Genomic DNA, 18,943 nt, shown 5'->3' with positions numbered 1-18,943 from the left:
AATGAAAGAGCAAAATTTTTACTTTCAGGTCCACGAGCCTGACCTACAGCCGCCGGCTACTTGCAGAGCTGCCGGCTTCGTTTGAATAACACATGGCGTACAGACTTTTGACCCCGTGCCACAAAGGCCGTTGATCTGGGGCTTACAGCGCCAACTTGTTCCGCTCCGCATATTCCTCTTAAGATAGAGTATGAAAGACTCGAATTGCAGTGATAGATGCACAGGACTGTCAACTTCTAAGGCCAACACAGGGGCACGCGTATAGGTTACACGAAAGCTACGTGTAACTAGAATCCACATCATTGCAGTCGTGCAAGCAGCGCGGGAACCATCTGCGCATGTTGGTTGTGGTGGTTAGTTTAGGTTATTGTGGTTTAACGTCCCAAGCCGACTCAGACTATGAGTGATGCAGTAGTGAAGGGCTCCGGAAATTTCGACCACCTGGGGTTCTTTAATGTGCACTAACATCGGAGAGTACACGGTACTCTATAATTTCGCCTTCATCGAAATTCGACCGGTTGTGGTGGTTAATTTTGAGATATCCAAAGTAGAGCAGATCGGTGTTCACCATAAAAACTGACGTCACTGTACGATTAACTACCGCCTTCATCAGCATTATAATAGTGATGCGCTCACTTCTCCACAGCCCTTATAACATGCCCATTGTTTCCCAATCCTTGTTTTTGTGCTGTAAAGAAGCTTGGAACTTGACCGTAGTGTTGATTATTTGTCGGCAACCATCGGTTGGAATCTACTGACATTGGTAAGTGCACCTTAGGCAGTTGCACGGAGCAGTTGCTACGCCAGCGTATACCAAACTTCATCACCAATCTGGCGCTGATATTGAGTCGCACATGAAGGAAACACCGGTGGCGTCTCTAGAGGTTGTTTTTTTTAATTATCTGCGAGTTTTATGAAAAGATTCTAGGTTTGACGCCCAGCGGAAAGGTCCAACAGTGTGGTTATAATGAACAACATGTAACTGTATTTCAAAATCACTTTGCAGTGCTTTTCAGAGCTCATTCTCAGGCATCTTTTGCGCAATTCACTATCCTTTCAGCAGACCTTAACGCTGACATCAGAAAACAAAAAGCACGTGCTCAACAGTGCTGCCGGCGCTATTGCTATAGAAATGAGAGTATCTCCACTGCTCAGCACATTGATATGAGCGAGGTGGCATAGTCACTCAAAAACAACGTAAAAGGAAAAAAACAACGCAGGCAGCTTGTTGCACAAAGCAACACCCAAAAGAGGACAAGTCGGCGTGTCGCTGTTGTCGCCAGGTGATCGCCCAGACGGGATTTTACGGAAGTCGGTTGCGTGCTTTCGCGTGGACCAGATACACACGATAGTTGTCGTTGACGCCACACGCTTTCCCCACGTCATGCTGCACTTCGAAGAGCGCCCAGCCGTCAGAGACGTTCGTTATGTACCTCTCGAGCTGCAGGAGAGAGTGGTGGAAAGTTATGATGCTACGGGTTGTTTTTTACACCGGCAAACAAGAAACCGCAAAAAACACCGAAAGCATGCGCCCAGATATTGCTACTACTTATGAATTCACGCGTTGTTGCAGTTCTAGAGTCTGTAACCCTTCAACAGGAGCATGAACTTGCGCGCGATGCGCTAGCAGAGATACTGTTGTGAGCACGTTGCTTGCTATAAGCGGCGTCTTGGGATATAGTAAAAAAGCATTTTTTATTGTTTATTTTGAGTATTACTCTCCGTTCAGTCTATCATTTCGTACGGAAGCCCGCGAATGGCATTTGTCAGCTGTTAGCTCTGACCCCAAAGACTTTAGCTGAACACGCCAAACGGTGAAAGTAGGAATCTTGAGAAGAATCACTTCAAAGTATGTTCGATGCACTAGTAAAGTTAGAGGGCATTACGTATGCTGCAACTCTCATTGCTGTCGTCAAACAGTTCTCAGCGACATGAACGCGCGCTAAGAGACGGTGGATGCGTGCTAATGAAAAATTCCATGATCAGTTTGAAGACAAATTACCGTTGGTGTGTAGTCGAAACAGAGCTCCGTAAGGATGACACACGATAGTGTTCAGTCTTTGCGACTGATTGAATTAGTTCGCTTTTAGACACACTTTTATGTGAGGAAAACTTCAAAGGTATCTCGTGTGAGATACATTTGACTGAATAACCCTGCAAAACTAAAGCATGAGATCCCGTTTACATAACTTTTTCATAATCAATATCATCAGTTATTACGGCTGCCAGCTAATATTTCACGTTAATAATCTTTATTTTAGAGGTATAATTCACACATCACTCATCCTCGCATTTTGATTACCGTCCTATACGTACTGTCGTATGTTCGCGATGATGCTTTCTAGTAGCTCGGAGTAAACAAGGCCGCTAATTGGCAAATTCTCCCAGCACTGTTCTATTTGGTTTAGAGTGGAGGGCTTACAGCCTATGCTATACCTATACGAGAACATGCCAAGCAAGAACCAACATTTCCTTGTTGTTGTTTCATACCTCTTTTTATAGGAAAATAAATTGCCGAAATACTTATTCGCTAGAGCGGTGCAGTGTAGCTTAGCTAACACCATGAAGTATAGTGAACACCGGTAAGCCGTAAGGCCGCTGTTAAAGAACTATACGAAGCTAATTTTAGTTGCGTGTTTTCTTTTTCCAAATGATGCATTACACATTAAAAGACATGGATCACCACGCGCTGTATTTACGTACGATCGCTAAATAATTTATAATTAAATTTCCTCGCGTACGCTGTTTCGGTTTAATCAACAGAGTGATGACTGCGGCGTGTAGTGGCTTTTAAGCAACGCATGCACGAATAAAAATGCGATATAGACGCGGGTACGTAATTTTAATTACAACACTTTGACCAGCCTGTTTCAAGAGCTGGAATGATACCAAACGGCGTATCAACCAACTTGATGACAACCATCACCCAGTTGATCAAGCCGAGACCATAACAGTGTCAAGAAGCAATACACGTATATTGATATCATACATGTATATTAATGTCTAACGCATGCAAAACAACCTTTCCAGTGCACGCCACTCGTCGAAATAGCCAAAATTTGTTAGGCCACAATGCTGACAGTAACCGCGTTCTCGAACATCTAAAAACTGATATGGATATTACTTACCGTAGGCTAAACACCTCTCAGTAACTAAGAAGCTTAACAGTAATAGATAAAAAGTTAACGGTTCAATATTTTTAACCAGCCTGCTAGTTAGCATGCCTGGGTTGTATTCTGGTATACTACACCCCTGGCAACGCTGTGCCGGAAAAAAGCGCTCTTCTAACTAAGAAAGCCCAGTTTTAAAAATTGTGTAAAGTCTTAGTGAAACACCCTTCGTGGAAACCTCAGCAGCCATGCAGGCATTGCGGAATCAGGGCGTAGAAGAGTCTTAAGTAAAAATACTGGAAGATCTATAACAACTGCACAGCTGCCATAGTCCTGTCCTCCATACAGTCAGCAATAAATTCTAATAATAAAGCGTGTCAGGCAGGGAGACACGATTTTGCCAGTGGTATTCATCGCCTGTTTACAGAAGTATTCTGAGGGCTGTATTGGAAACAGTTGGGGATATGAGTAAATGGAGAATACCTAAGTAATCTGCAATTGACGGATGATGTTTCCTGGCGAAATCATTCGGGGATGAACTGCAAAGCATGACCAATGAGTTAGACAAGCAGAGCAGAATGTTGGGTCTAAACGACATGCAGAAAACGAAAGTTGCGTTCAACAGCCTCGCAAGGGAATAGCGGTTCATATCTGGTATCGAGGTGCTGGAAGGGCTAAGGGAATACGTCTACTTAGTGCAAGTAGTGACCGCTGATCCGAATCATGAGAGGGAAATGACGAGAAGAATAAAAAATGGGTGAAGTGCATGGCAGCATCTCTCAGATAATGAATGTCAGTTTACCAATATCCCATAGGAGGAAACAACAGCTATATCTTAACGGTACTCACCTATGGGGAAGAAACGCACGGGAGGCTAACAAAAAGGTTTCAGCTTAAGTTAAGGACAACGCAGAGAGCTATGGAAAAAAATAATAAGTGTAACGTTAAATGACCGGAAGCGGGCAGAGTGCATGAGGTAACAAACATTTGTTAATGACATTGCAGTCGAAATCAAGAGGAAGAAATAGGCTTGTGCAGGGCATCTAATACGAAGGCGAGATAACCGCTGGTCCTTGAGGGTAACGGAGTGGATTCTAAGAGAAGGCAAGCGTAGCGGGGGCGGCATAATGTTAAGTGGGCGGATGTGGTAAAGAAGTTTGCGGGAAAAGGACAGCTTAACCCTGGCTGTTAACCCCGGCAAAGGACAGGGTTAACTGCAGAGATATAGGAGAGGCGTTTGTTCTGCAGTGGGCCTAGTCATGCTGATGACGATAATGTTTTAAAGTGTAGGGCGCTGCCTTTTGAGTTATAAGTTTTTTCCCTATTTTTTATTTTTTTAACCAGTTCACACCCTTCGAATTTTTTACCTTCAATTTGCAGCTCTTTATGTCTCTGTTCACGATTGCTGCATAGTTGCTGGTTTGTTTTCTAGCTCGTTTCCGCCACACTTATTCAACGCTCCTTCTGTACATGAATTTAAATACCTTAGCTGCCCACCTCCTATCATAGAATTTCCTCGGGCGTTCTGAACAGAATATTTTACTCCGGGCTCAGCCCATGTCCCACTAAACTGCCTCATTTGTCTACTGCTAATCTGTCAGAACCATTCCGATTTATTTCTTGGTCCGACTTCCGCCTTTAGATACAAAATTGCTTTCACAAAAATAAGCCTTAGCACAATTATTCCTTTGCAAGTACAGTCTGGAACAGAAGTCTGTTTACCGCGTGCTCCGTTAACGAAACCCATCACCCGGCGTCCACACTCGAGAGAAAAGAACACAATTTCTGCTTTCACCTCCACTGGTGTGGTCTCTAGCCACCGGCTAATAGCGAAGCTATCGGCTTTGTTCGCGGAACACGTGGTCCAGACACTTTCTCCCTGGCTGTACCTCTTTTACAGCCATAATGCTATCGGCTTCGTCATCGCAGCATCTCTTAGCCCTTACGCCCTGGTACACTTCTCTATCAGCATTGTGTCAGCCTAGAAATCTTATAGCCTTGTACTGTAAGAATCCGATCAGTTAAATCACTGAATATCATCAAACCTGAGAGAATTCTACTAAACATAGAACGTAGAACATTCTTTCGTGTCCGCAAGTATTAACCAGGGTTTGTAAATCTTCCTGGCTGTCAGCTAGTAGCCCAATATTGTCAGTATACATTAAACGTAGCAAACACTGCTCTTCTATCATTCCATCTTAAATGTACGAGAGATTGATTACCTAAATTCCCTCCTCCCCAGTTTCTTCCAGTATTTCTCATCCAAATCATGAACAACACGGGCGACAAGGACAACCTTGCCTTAACTCTTTTTGTACATCGACACTGTCGCACTCATCATCCCATTTTATGCACTTTCAGCTTACTGCCAACGACAGCTTCAAGCTGTTACAGCTCCCTTCACCACAGAGTGTCATGCCACTATCCACATTATAAGACGCATTGGAGAGGACGCGAACTATAGTGTAACGTGTCAAAAATTTCCTGGACGGAACGCAGGACGTCCGATAAACCGCGACTGGCATAGGAAAGCGGTCGTCACTACATTTGTGACAAGAACACTTTGGTGCCATCTCATAACAAATGTACGAAATATAGACAGTTGGTGATGTGAGCGGCTTTTCTGTGGTAAGAAAATAAGCATTGAAGGACGCTTAAAGCATGATTAAACGTACACTTTTAAATAAAATTAACTGCGCCCGCTACACCTAAAATACAAATACGAAGTGGGAACATCACAGGTAGCCTTGTTAGAAGTAGCCGGGCAATGGAATAGTTTCAGTTACATTTTCTCGGCCTCTGCGTACTGTCAAACCTGCATGCCATAGGGACATCCAGGTCGTCCACAAACTGCCGAAGCTCAGGAGCATAGGCATCCCAAACGGTATGCCTCTTACTTTCAAATTAAAGAAACCCGGTCCAGTAAGGTGCTAGCGGAAGTTCTTTCTTGAGGATACGCGGTAAAATATCCCAATAAAAGGTGAGACTCATCGTTCACCAAAGGCGGCGTGCGGTTATTGCACAATATGCAGTTTTGTGTGCAAAAAATATAACTTTTTCTTCAAGCCACGTTTTAATCGCAATATGAAGCTCCAAGAAAAACGTTTTCACGGAGAGCTTTACAGGCATCTTTTTCAAACCGACGCTCCCCTTTAGGTACAGAAACTGCAGAATCGTCACTATAAATAAAAAAAAAAATAAACTTTATAACACGCACATTTTTCTTTCACGCCCGATGCGGCGATTCGAAGCCCGGTGTCCCATTTACAGGCAGTGAACGTTCTGAGGTTAATTCTATATGAAAGCAGTATTGGCCACTTACAAGAAACATTAATAACCTTTACAGCACATACCAGGCTCCCTTCATAAAATACACGCCTTGAGTGGACCAGCGTTCTTGAAGAATAAGCCTCGTTAACAAAAAAATTTTTTTTGGCTTCAGCATTAGCTCGATTGACGATTTTTCAGTTTTTGCATGCACGAAGCCCTCTTCTTTAAGGAAGAATTAAGGAAAAACGATAGAAAAGGGTTTAAAGGCACTGATCGGCCCGAAAGTGGGGACCTGAATCCCACTCAAGCCACGTATGTTTTCAGTTCTCTTGTCTCGTACCTGCGTGGATGGATGGATAGGCAGACAAAAAAGAGCGGAGAAGAGGAGAATATGTAGCGGGTAAATCAATCCCTGCACTATTCCTCTACACTCCGAGAAATTCTGTTCAAGCGCGCAGTTTCAATCAAACTTTGTACATGAACGCATTTTTTTTCACGTACCATAAAATTGAACCTTAACAGTCACCATATCTGAACATTCCTCCTCGTCACATTTGTTTTCTGCGGCACGATTGTAGTGAATCAATCTCCGTGACCATATGCTTCCCTATACAAGGACGTAGAAAGCGAAGCAGCGACTCGCCCGCTTTCACACTTCACGAAGGAACCGAGTAGGCTTTGAAACGTCGTGTTAATTAATTCAATTTTTTCGGGCATTCTTCTCTCACTTAAATTATATTCTCATCAGTATACTCATAAAAGTGTCTTACAATATTCCTCACTTGCCTTACAATTGTCGAACACGTACCTCATCGGCTTCCTAAAGCAGAGCTAAATACCGGTGCCAGCTCAGGACAAAAATTTAAAAGCGAGACTTCGATACATATCGAAAGGTTAGGCCGTTCCCTTCTATAACTTCATGACAGTATCGTATAATATCCCATAGTTGCCTCAAAATTGACAATGATGTCCAAGAAAGCTAGACATGTTGACATCACGCACGACTTTGTTCTCAGCCCATGTGGATAAGCTATTTTGAACAGTTGTTTTGAGCAGCGCAGCGGCGGCTTGCCTTCATGTAAGCAACCGCCAAACTCAGTCGACTGCCCAGGAAGCAATCGGAAGGCTCACCTTTAGGTTCAAGGACTGCTCAGTCTCGTAACTAGCCCAGATCGTTCGGTTATTGTATTTCCAGGTCTTGTACGCGTACTCATCGTCACTGTCGTAGTTTGGGTCTCCGCTGCTGACAGTTGTATTGCACAGGACGTCGTAGTCGACCATGAGAGCGCGTTCGCAGGACTCTGAGCGCTGCTCTGGCGAGGAAGTCCCCTCCCGGCCGACAAACATCAAGACGCCCATTGTCGAGGAGAACATAATGCGGAACTTGTCACCGTGAGACCGCAAATGCTGCTCGGCACGCTCCGCTGTTTCCTGCATTGTCCAATGGCAAGAACATGCTATATAGTTTTGCCAAACACGTGGACAAGAAATTTTCTTGCTTATACGCCACATGCGAAATTGCTGCCAGGAGTAGATATCTGGAGCTCGTAAAGCACGCATTAACTTTAAACAGGCAACCGCCAGTCTAGAATCACCGGACCGGGCAATACGTAATACGTTTGAGGCAATACGTAAAGCACTGTAGTGTGCACTCCGCGCTGTAAAAAAAATGTTGGTAATAGCTGTATTTTGCAAAATGCAGATGCAGCTATGACGTCTGACAGAGGGGACAAACTGGTGACGTTGGTCGACGTTAGCGGTCTACAACTGAGCAAACTTGAACGCAACATTACTCGGACTGCACCTCAACAAAAGGTATTGCGATTGTGGCTTCGCCAAAATCCTACGCAAATGGAGCTGGCTTCCTTTTGCTTGCGGTTGCAGTACAATTACGCTACCATACTCTTCCCATCCATTAAAGTATTTCGGTCTTTCGTGAAGATGCCAATCTCGCTCCCAAAAAATAACATGATATACGTCCACTGTATGGCAAACCGAAGAATACGTCATCATCCGAGCATCGAAAAATTATACTTGCGTTCGTCAAGCCTTGAGCTTGAGAATGTGAACAAGAGCCTGATGGCGTTTCAAAGTTGCATGCCCATTACCGAGTCCTTTCAAGTAATAAGTACACGTGCCGCGTGCTCCGCATATGTTCGCCCAGTGGCGGCAGGTGAAGTGGATTTGGGCATCGCGCAATTGCCCTGTGATGGCAGATGCTCCCAGCAGAGGGCCTTAATTGTGAGACCCAGGTTGCTGTTGCGAGCGACCACTCATTAGTTTAAATGCCATCTGCCACGGTGGGCAGTTTTTTCGCTCAAGGCCAACGCCGACATCTCCGACGCCAGTTTTTCTACTGAACGGGGCCTTTAAAGCTATCGCGTTGACACAAATATGAACCGAGAGGAAGAAACTCATACTGTCTTGGTCTAGTATGCTCTCGTCTATCCATGCTCGGTTTAGGCGCTCTAAGCTGAATTAGAGTCGCTGAATGTAACTAGCCTAGGAACTGCAGCTAACTGTGCGACCCTGAATTCCGGCAAAAAAAAAGAATAATAAAAAACAGCTTGCGTACCACTTTCACCACACATAGGTACCTTCTGTGCTATTCGATATCTATAACTAAAACAGCGTTTGAAAAAAGATCCCGGAACGATTACCACCGTCTAACGCGAGATTCAGCTGCAGCTGTTGGGTATAACTCTCCCCCTCCCTCCACGGTAACCGCACACTTTTTCTAGTGGCAACCCCTCTCCGATTGCGCATTCTTACGTACACACGATACCCTCCGCCGTAAGCAATGCCCGCTCACAGGGTGGTTTCCTTGGCAACCACCCCATGGTTTGCGCACTTTACACACTCGCCTTTCCTCCTACTTCCTCGATACCCACCTTGTTAAGTGTAACCGCCCTCCGTTTTCGCGTTTATAATTTACCGCAAAATTACCCAATCCGTCCACGATAGCCACTCTCCCGGTGGATCACATGGCAACCACCTCCAGGGTTACCCGGCTACTATTAATAATACTTCTACTACTACGACTGCTAGACTGACGCAAAACCCAGGAACGGGTGCCTATCTGCCTCGTTGTAAAATTACAGTTCATACTGCGGGAGGCCGTCGTATTACGGGAACTATGGGAACTGAAAGGTATTGAAAGTCTATCAACTCAGTTTTTGGAAAGAATATGCCTCTCATCTACTCAGGTTGGAAACTGTACATTCCATCTCGGTTATTTACAGCGACGTGGACGATGGTTAAAATCTCTAGCTTTGCGCATACGCCTTGCTGCATTGCGCGCGGAGCATTTTCTTAGTCATTTAAATTGCCCCAAGCTATATCCTCCCCTGTCTACGTGAAGAAAGGGCCTTTGTGTTCTATTCATTTGTACGAGTGCGTGTTGCCAGCTACCGCCAATAAAACTGTTGAGTAAGAGAAATGATGCAGCCAGCTGTTGATTGATCTCTTTACACGGGTGAAGCAAGTGATGTTGTTGGTGGTTTGGGATAGATCATTGCGGTTTCCCGTTAGACTAATGACGGTTAGTCCTGAACAGTGCATATAAAGCGCATGACACTAAAAAGACTCTCCGGGAAAAGTGTGCACGTCGAGCATCGCCGAGCATGAGCACTTGTATTCAACTCAGGTGCCGCATGGTGGCTCGCAACTCGGTGATCGTGGCCCGGCATGGCGCGTCCTTTTTGCAGTCTTGTGGGTGTTCTACCGGGTGTGTTAGCACCGAATTCACAGGGCTCAAGCCGAGAAGCGTTGCTCACGGTTACTTACGAGGCTGGAGTTCTTGGACTCAAAACAAGCATTCTGGTAAGGTTTCGCAACATTACTTAACGGAAGTAAGCAATATTATTCATTTTCATTTTACTGGAAGAGGGCTCTTTGTCCCTTGTTGCATCCAACCGAAGGGATGTGACGCCCCTCTTAGCACATGCTAGACGCGAACCTCTTCAGCATGAATGGACGCTGCATGCGGGCCCACTCAGGTGAGTGCCGCGGCACCACGTGACGCAACACTGCATCTGGACATACGCATTCGCTTCCTGAGCGCTTTTGACAATACTCTGTGCACACCATGCAGTAATTTTGTAGCGAAAGCTACATTGGCCACAAACGCGATTTCGCTGAGGCGGTGCTCCGAGGAGGCACAGAGACCGACCATGAGCCGGTGCCTAGCAACCGCCGCAGCTGGCGGACGCCGCGCGCTCGTCGCGCCATCTGGCATGACGTCATACCACGCGCCTCGCCGCGGAGCCGCCGCTTGGTATGACGTCACACCGCTTGCCTCGCGTGGCGCTCACTTCCACTCGCTTCGCCAGCTGTGTCGCATGCCTGATAACATGTCGGAGAATTGAACAGGAGAGCTCGCGAGCACCGCAACCACAGTTTAGGCTAGCTTTTGCTACGTATATCCTTGCATAGCCAGGCTAAGCCACTGCCAATTTTTTCTTTTAGTTATGGAGTGTCGGAAGCCTAGCTGCTGATTTGTGGCGTTGTGTGCTTACACTTCGCGCAGCTCCGGAATACGCTTCCGATTTCTAGAAGATACACACAAAATACGCAGCAAAAAATTTGAATATAAACCGTGACTTTCCACCATAAATTAGCCAAAAAAAGGGCCTTTTTTACGATACTACGTGGACTTCTGGTTTGACCATGATGTTCTATTTTCACATGGTACTACTTTCCTACACTTATTATGGCGGAACGAGCATAGCCAATTACTCACGAATGAAGGTACCACCAATTTATTAGTCCTCATAGATACGGGGAAGGCCTGACACCCAGAAATACCGTGCGGTGGACCTCTTGGAAGGTCGTGTATGTGGGTCTGGATAATAATAGTGGTGATAGGTCTGAAAAACAAATGAAAAAGGCATTTGTAAAACCAAAAAGTCGATTTCGAGATGAGCACGTTCTAGAAAGCTTTGGGATGGTAAGAAGCCATGGTACGCAGACGGAAGATATTTTTGGTAAGAAATCGTTTTTCATGACTTCATGTTCAAAACCTCTACTAGACCTCGTACATGTCTAAATTAGAAATAAGAAGGCACTGGGACTCACTACATGTCTAGTTTTGTTAGTAAATACAAATTATAGCGGTTGCTTTATGAACTGATTTTGAAATCTAAATGATCTGATGTCTCGCGGGTTTGCATTGTAGGATTTTTACTCATTTTTCCTCCGTCGTTCCTCATGCACAGGTGGCGGCGTTGTAGTATTGGAGATGCATGGTTTGCTGAGGAACTATCTTGTACGTTTACGGCAGCTGAGATTGTTGCTCTTTATGTGAGCAATAATGCTGAGACATTTTTACTGATTTCAGTTTATTGTCCGTCTAATTCTGACCTGCAACGATTTGTTTATGAAATTTTCTGATTCCTATGCAAATATTTATCTTGTAATATTATACTAGCAGACCGTTCTATCATTCACATTTCTCAGTCCAAAAAAAAGGGGTGCTGAGGATATTCTACATTTATTAGCTGGTTTCGGCACCGACAATATTATCCGTAGTTACCCTCGAGAAATTTGAAGGCGCCAATACACTTTCGCACTTTTGAAAAATTGAATGAAGAAGAGGATGGTGGACCTTATGGAGTGGCCAAGTCGGACTACTGATAATATTTCAGTTGATTATATTTGGATAAGCATCAATATCGTCGGAGGAACAAAAAGCCAGCAGTGCCGAGCAGAATGTTTGGAAGCTGCTGCAAAAGTGGAGAACATGGAGTAGAAGTCCACTGACAGCATCATGGACTCCATGCTTCATTGGAGTCTAACAATGATCGCCAGAAAAGGCTTTTGTTTTAAGTACTGACGCATGTGGTTATCTTGAAAAGGCATCTCGAAACTGTTGCCTCATTGTGTAAAAAAAAACAATTGCTGATACCTTCACGCAGCCCAAAAAGCAGTTCTCAATAAATTTCCTGTGAGAAAAAACTGTCGCTTAAATTCGTGACAAAAATGTGTTGCTGTGTGTAGGTCTGAAATTGTCCAACTAACATTATGCTCAAATTTTACTGCAGTATAAAAAAGGTAAATTAAATAAAACGAAATATTATATCTTTTTGTTCACTACTATAGTTGCATACGCCAGCTGTAACCTCATGAAAGTCGCATCCACCTACTCCATGACGGCAAAATTGGAGCGGACGCTTCAGCTTCGCCTTGAGGACATGACGCGATAGCTTTAATAAGTTAATGCCTTCATTTGCGGAATTCGTCATTCTCTACTTTACATTCATAGGTGCCTGACAGTGCTCACGCCACTCCTTCTTCAATGTGCAGCGGTTAAGGGATGCGCCACCCACTGCCCTGCCGGTGTTGCTTGGGTAACCCAGGTTGCTCTCCCTAAGAAACTACTCGCGATCGGTCATTAATTTAACAGCAGCCTGCCACGGTGGTCAGTTTGCTCACAATTCGTTGGGCAGGCTACGATGACGCCACAAGGTCACGTGACCTTGGTGGCCCACCTAAGTGGCTTCTGTGGCGTGTAGGAATGCCAGATTTTCTGGGTAACGGGGCGTTTAATGCTATCGAGTTAAAAGAGTGATTGTCCATTGTCTAGGCCTTCGGCAAGTTTTGAGCTTATCTCTATGGCCGCCATTTTGACGTGGTCAGGGATCACCATGCCCTTCGTTGGCTTTCCTCGTTAACATGTCCCTCCAGCCGTCTGGCTCGATGGGCTCTACGTCGACAAGAATATAGCACACGCGTCGTCTGCCGGTCAGGCCAAAAGCATCAGGACGCTGATGCCCTGTCCCGCTCCCCGCTATCAACTGAGATTACCGAGCTCTTCACCCTCGAATCCGTTCCACCTTCCCTCACTACCAACGACATGCTTTCCGAACAGCGTAAATATCCATGGATTGTCTCTCTTATAGACTTACTCTCCGACCCAACTGCGGTTCCAGCATCTCTGGCCTTCTCCCTGCCCTGCCCTTCTTAACTATGATGAACGGAAATGGCTTCTCGTCATCCCACGACATCTACGGTCCTAAGTCTGCACCTTTTTCCATGCTTACCCGGCAATGCGGCCACGCGGGAGTATTCAAGATGTACTGTCGAGGACAAAAGTGGTATAATCCACGCGGCAGGAGCCGGAGCAACGGAAAACTGCCACACTGCAGTGAGCTAAAGCACGAAACATTGAAATGAGCCAAGCGACATGCCTGCTGATAAATGTCACGCATTGGCTGTATCCCCAGATGCCGCCTGTCGATGGCGTTCCAACGCAGTTTTTCGTTGCTACGGCTCCCGAGGCGTGGGATATACAACTTTTGTCCCCGACTGTACACTCGCATTCGCCTCAGGTAGTACGGGCGTGGCATGTAACACTTCATCCTCAAGCACGTCCACTCGCGCCCGGCCTCCCAACGCCGTAAGAAACTGCCTCATCGCTCTGCTGACGAGTTGCAGCCACTGCCTTGCCCCCCTTGTCCCTACCACCACGTTGGAATCGATTATACGGTCCTTTGCCGTAAAGCACCGCTGCTGGCAATCGGTGGCTAATTGTCGCCATTGACCACCTGACCAGGTGCGCTCAAACCGCCGCGGAGCCGGCTGCTACAGCTCCTGATGTGGCGTCCTTCATTTTGCAGCGCTTCATTCTTCGACCCGGTGCTGCTCGTGGATTCCCGTGACCGAGGACGCGTCTTCTTGTCTGATGTCACTAAAGCTATGCTCTCCGAGTACAATATAATTCATCATACTTGTACAGCCTACCGTGCGCAAACAAGTGGTCTAACCGAACTCTTTAATCCGACCCTGGGCGACACGCTGGCCATGTACGTTGCTGCCAACCACACAAACTGGGACCTTGTTCTACCTTATGTTACGTAAGCATACAGTCCTGCTACCCAATTCACTACAGGTTTCTTCCCGTTTTTTTTTTTTTGCTTTATGGCCTGCACCCATCCGCTCCCATCGACGCAGTTCTTTCCTATCGTCCTGCCTTATCTGAGTGTACAACTGTTTCTGAAGCTTCCCAGCATGCTGAAGTCTGCCACCAGATCGCATGGTCACTCACGACAGTCAGGAGTGCTGAAAACAGCTAAATTACGAAGAAGAGCTTGCAGACTTTGCCACCCGGCTCCCCAGTGTGGCTATGGATCCCCTCCAGCACTTCTGGCACCTCCAAGGAACTTCTCTCCAAATACAGTGGCCTCTACCGGGTCCTGGAGGGCACATCTCCCGTCAGCTATATTATTCAGCCGCTCACGCCGTCTGCCGATCTCCGCCGACGTGGCTGCGAGACTGTGCATGTCAAACATCTCAATCCTTGCAACGATCCGGTTGTGTTGTCCGCACCATGAGCCACCAGGATCACTCCTTTCCTCACCGGGGTCATATTCAAGATGGGCATCAGCCTAGCCGCACTGCCATCGCGCAGAGCGAGAGCCTGGTTAGCCTGACTGACCACGGATTGTGTTTCGTCACTGCTACTATTGACCTAAGCGGTGACCTAAACTCCTCTTATGTGTGATTTGGTTTAATGGCGTTTAATGAATGGGCTTTAGTGAACGGCTTTTCAGAAATTTTGACCACCAGAGGTTCTTTAACGTGCACTGACAGCGCACAGTATACGGGCCTCTAGAATTTCGCCTCCATCGAAATTCGTCCGCAGCGGCCGGGATCGAAACTGCGTGTTTTAGGTCAGCAGCCGAGCGCCATAACCATTGAGCCAACGCGGCGGCCCCTGCTATGTGTTCGCGTGTGTCGGCTACAAATCTCTAATTGCAAACTAGTCTCTACTGGCAGTAGGGAATAAATTTACTATTAGAATTTGTTGATTAGTTTTCTTGTTAGCATCATTCGCCTGTTTTTTGACGTCCGCAAACACTGGTATTACTAAGCCGCAAAATACTTCCCTTTTCCTCAACAAGCCTATTTTCAAAATTTAGTAATCACCTTCCGTGCACACCTGGTATATTCATATCAAAAAGGGAGTTTCATCGGTAATTCGTACTGAAAATAACATTTCCTCTTGAAGGTTCTCGACGGCTTTGCATAAAGCACGTACAACCGCTAGGGAATTTCTGTGTGTAACCAAATAATCTACTCTCCTAGAGTGCACTCCAGAACCCCTTCAACAATTCATAGCAAAAGGAAAATGAGGTCCCGAGGGCTTCTGTAGAGAGGCTAGTGTACAAAATATGGCTGTACTAACTATTGTTTTGCTTCTATCATTTTAAACAGCCGAAGTTTGTGTGTTCAAAAAAATCATTTTGAAGCGTTAAAATAACGTTCATAAACAGTGGTACAGTACCGTTGCACACTAATTCGAAATGTTGCTACGTTGACGGCAAAAATTATGAAGACTTTCTATAAACATGATTCCTGTAAATATCGGTGATCAGTTGCCCGAAGACCGTTGACAGGTTCTTGATGGACACCTTTGTTAAGTTGTTGGGTGCAAGTGTATACCGACTGTCGATAATTCTACGATAGGAAGTATACAGAATTTCTTCCTACTTTAATATTTTGACTATCGATGGCCAGTTGTCGACCTAACGTTGAAATGTTGTTGATAGGCACTGTCTATAAGCGTTGGTAGGAAGTGTACGGAAAATATTGATAAGTCGATGAGAGGAAGTGCAAAAAATTTGTACATACTTGAGTCTTTTGAATATCGGTGACTAGTGGTCGTAAGATGGCTTATAGGATGTTACTAAAAAGTATCAAGACAAAGGACTTTCAATTGGTTTTTAAAGTTTCTAATAACATCTGTCTGTACACTTTCTCACGAATATCACTGCAAATTTTTGTAAAGGTGGCACTCTGTTTAGAGGTAACATTTATGCTATTTGTATCAAATATTTTATCTCCAGCAAATGCTAATGAGTGATTACTCCCGGTTTTACAGATTTGCTGCACCTTCCGTGGAAATTCTACGTAAACTTGGACTGGCACTGAGCAGATTGTTATCTGTCGAGTTCACTTTCTACTCCCAGGTGCCGTATGAGTGGAATTACAGAGTGTGACTCTGAATATACTTACCCTGCTGATTGCACTTCTTCAACAAACTTGACGAAATTATCATAGTCATGCAGTTCCACACCGAGGAAAACCATCGGCGTCTTGTGGTTCTGTTGGCGCACCGCTGTGTCCAGCGCCTGTGTAGTGCGCAATGCGGACGCAGCATGCGTTCAAGTGACGTCAGGAATTATGATAACCTAAAAAAGTAGGCACCTCTCAAAGAACAAGTGCCCACTCCCCAATAAGAGCGCTGCTTGAGCTCGGTAAACGTCGATGGGAAAAGCTACAAAATATATAATTCATGTCATTTGAAGTACTATACATGCTACAAATGAAATGCTTTTCAGGTCCGAATCCATGATGAAAAAGATTAAGAGATAGTGGTAAGTGGCAGCAATTATCTGCTGCTTACAAGCGATACCGCCATTATATGACGCCACACAAAAGGGTTTGTCATTTGAGTATTGTAGAGGGAAATAACTAAGCGAGAAATCCGCAGGAAAAAACGGTATTTGCATTTTGTTAGGCAATTCGGATTTCCTCTCACAGTCTAGCGCTCGATGATGGAAAAAAATTGTTGACAATGCAAAAATTCCTCTGTTGCTGCGATTTTATCATACGTCCACTGGACCCTCAGGCGCCATGAAGGAGTACAGTTAACAAGAAGGCTACTGCTCTGGTGTCGCCCGATCAGTGCCAAAAATATTTTCCTGGTGTGACGGTCATTTGCTGTAGAATAAGAATCATCGTCATAATCAATGAGCCTGACTACGCCCACTGCAGGTCAAAGGCCTCTCCCATGTCTCTCCAATTAACCCTGTCCTTCGCAAGTTGCGGCCACCGTATTCCCACAAATTTCTTAATCTCATCTGTCCACCTAACTTTCTGCCGCCCCCTTCGCATTACATGCCCTGGCCAAGCCTACTTCTTCCGCTTGATTTCAACTAGGATGTCATTAACCCACGTTTGTTCTCTCACCCACTATGCCCGCTTCCGATCTCTTAACGTTGCACTTATCATTTTTCTTTCCATAGCTCACTGCGTTGTCCTTAGCATAAGCTGAACCCTCTTTGTTAGTCTCCACGTTTCTGCCCCAAAGGTGAGTACCGGTAATATACAGCCGTCGTGTACTTTTCTCTTAAGGGATATTGGTAAACTGCCATTCATGATCTGAGAGAACCTGCCATACGCGCTCCACCCAATTCTTATTTTTCTAGTTATTTCCCTCTCATGATCCGGATCAGCTGTCACTATCTGCCCTAAATAGACATATTCCCTTACTACTTCCAGGACCAGGATGTTAATTTTTAGCCCCACTTTTTTTGCTCTGCCTGTCTAATTCACTGATCATGCTTTGCAGTTCATGTCCTGAGTGACTCAGCAAGGCAATGTCATCAACGAATCGCAGATTACTTAGGTATTCTCCCTTAACTCTTATCCTCAACTTTTCCCATTTCAGACCCCGGAATATCTCCTGTAAACAGGCAGTGAATAGCATAGGCAAGACCGTGTCTCCCTGCCGGACACCTATCCTTATCGAAATTTTATTGCTGACTTCATGGAGTACTATGGTAGCTGTGCAGTTATTATAAATATCTTCCAATATCTTCTCATAACACTCTTCCACACCCTGATCCCGCAATGCCTGCATGGTAGCTGAGGTTCCCACTTAGTCAAATGCTTTCTCGTAATAAATTAACGCTATATATAGGGGCTGGTTATATTCTGCGCATTTCTCTATCACCTGAATGATAACATGAATATGGTCGATTGTCGAATATCCTTTACGAAAGCCTGCCTGATCATTTGGTTGATTAAGTCTAAGGTTGTCCTGACCCTATTAGCGATTACTTTAGTAAATACCTTGTAGGCAACAGACAATAAGCTGATCGGTCTCAAATTCTTCAAGTCCTTGACGTCTGTTTTCTTATGAATTAAGATAATGTTAGCGTTTTTCCAAGCTCTAGGTGCGCTCGAGATCACAAGCATTGCATATACAGGGTGGATAGTTTTTCGAGCTCAATCTCTCCTCCATCCTTCATCAAATCTGCTCTTATCTGATCTTCACCAGCTGGAACCAAAGCCCCAATCAACTGCAAGGAAACCAAAGGGCATCTCTATTCAAGTATTTTACTTATGCTTCTTGCGGAATACCTACCGTTAGGTTAAGCTTGGCTAGGTCACTTTCGCACTGATTTTGACTTTACAAAAAGCAGCACACTTGCTTACCTCGAACATTGGCTTCAGCTCGTTGGTTTTCATACCATCGCGGTGAGCGAAGTCCAGCACTCCCAAGGCTGACACTCTGAACGCTTGCACAAGGATATCTATCGCGGAGAGTGCGTTGGGAATGAAGGCCACGGTGCCGTTACTGTTCTTGGCATGGAGCGTAGAGAAACTCAAACCGACCCCCATTTGCGAATTCGCCTGGATGGCCTGCACAACAGAAAGGCGGTCGCGTTGCAGTGTTACAGTGAACTCTAACAGGGTGCAAAGCAGATGCATTTCTCGGGTACACTGCCGAATAGCAAAACACAACGACTACGTATGCACTGCCCCATCCTTCCCGC

The 18,943-nt window shown here is 45.4% G+C and overlaps 1 protein-coding gene across 1 annotated transcript in view; it reads right to left on the bottom strand.

The window, feature by feature from the left end:
* Nucleotides 1–1,275: 1,275 nt before the first annotated feature.
* Nucleotides 1,276–18,943, bottom strand: part of LOC149339213 (uncharacterized) — a 28,964-nt gene continuing 11,296 nt past the window's right edge. Inside the window, exons 3-5 of the mRNA XM_089550425.1 lie at nt 18,603–18,809; nt 7,512–7,811; nt 1,276–1,441 (exon numbers count right to left, since the gene is read on the bottom strand). Of these exons, the coding sequence (XP_089406551.1) occupies nt 1,304–1,441; nt 7,512–7,811; nt 18,603–18,809 (645 nt within the window). The 3' untranslated portion in view covers nt 1,276–1,303. The remainder of the gene's footprint in view (nt 1,442–7,511; nt 7,812–18,602; nt 18,810–18,943) is intronic.

The sequence above is a fragment of the Amblyomma mixtum genome, chromosome 6 (assembly GCF_055824585.1).
Source record: "Amblyomma mixtum isolate Tamu chromosome 6, ASM5582458v1, whole genome shotgun sequence".
Taxonomy (NCBI): domain Eukaryota; kingdom Metazoa; phylum Arthropoda; class Arachnida; order Ixodida; family Ixodidae; genus Amblyomma; species Amblyomma mixtum.
Note: the sequence above shows the minus strand (reverse complement) of the source record. Positions and strands in the feature narration are given on the sequence as shown.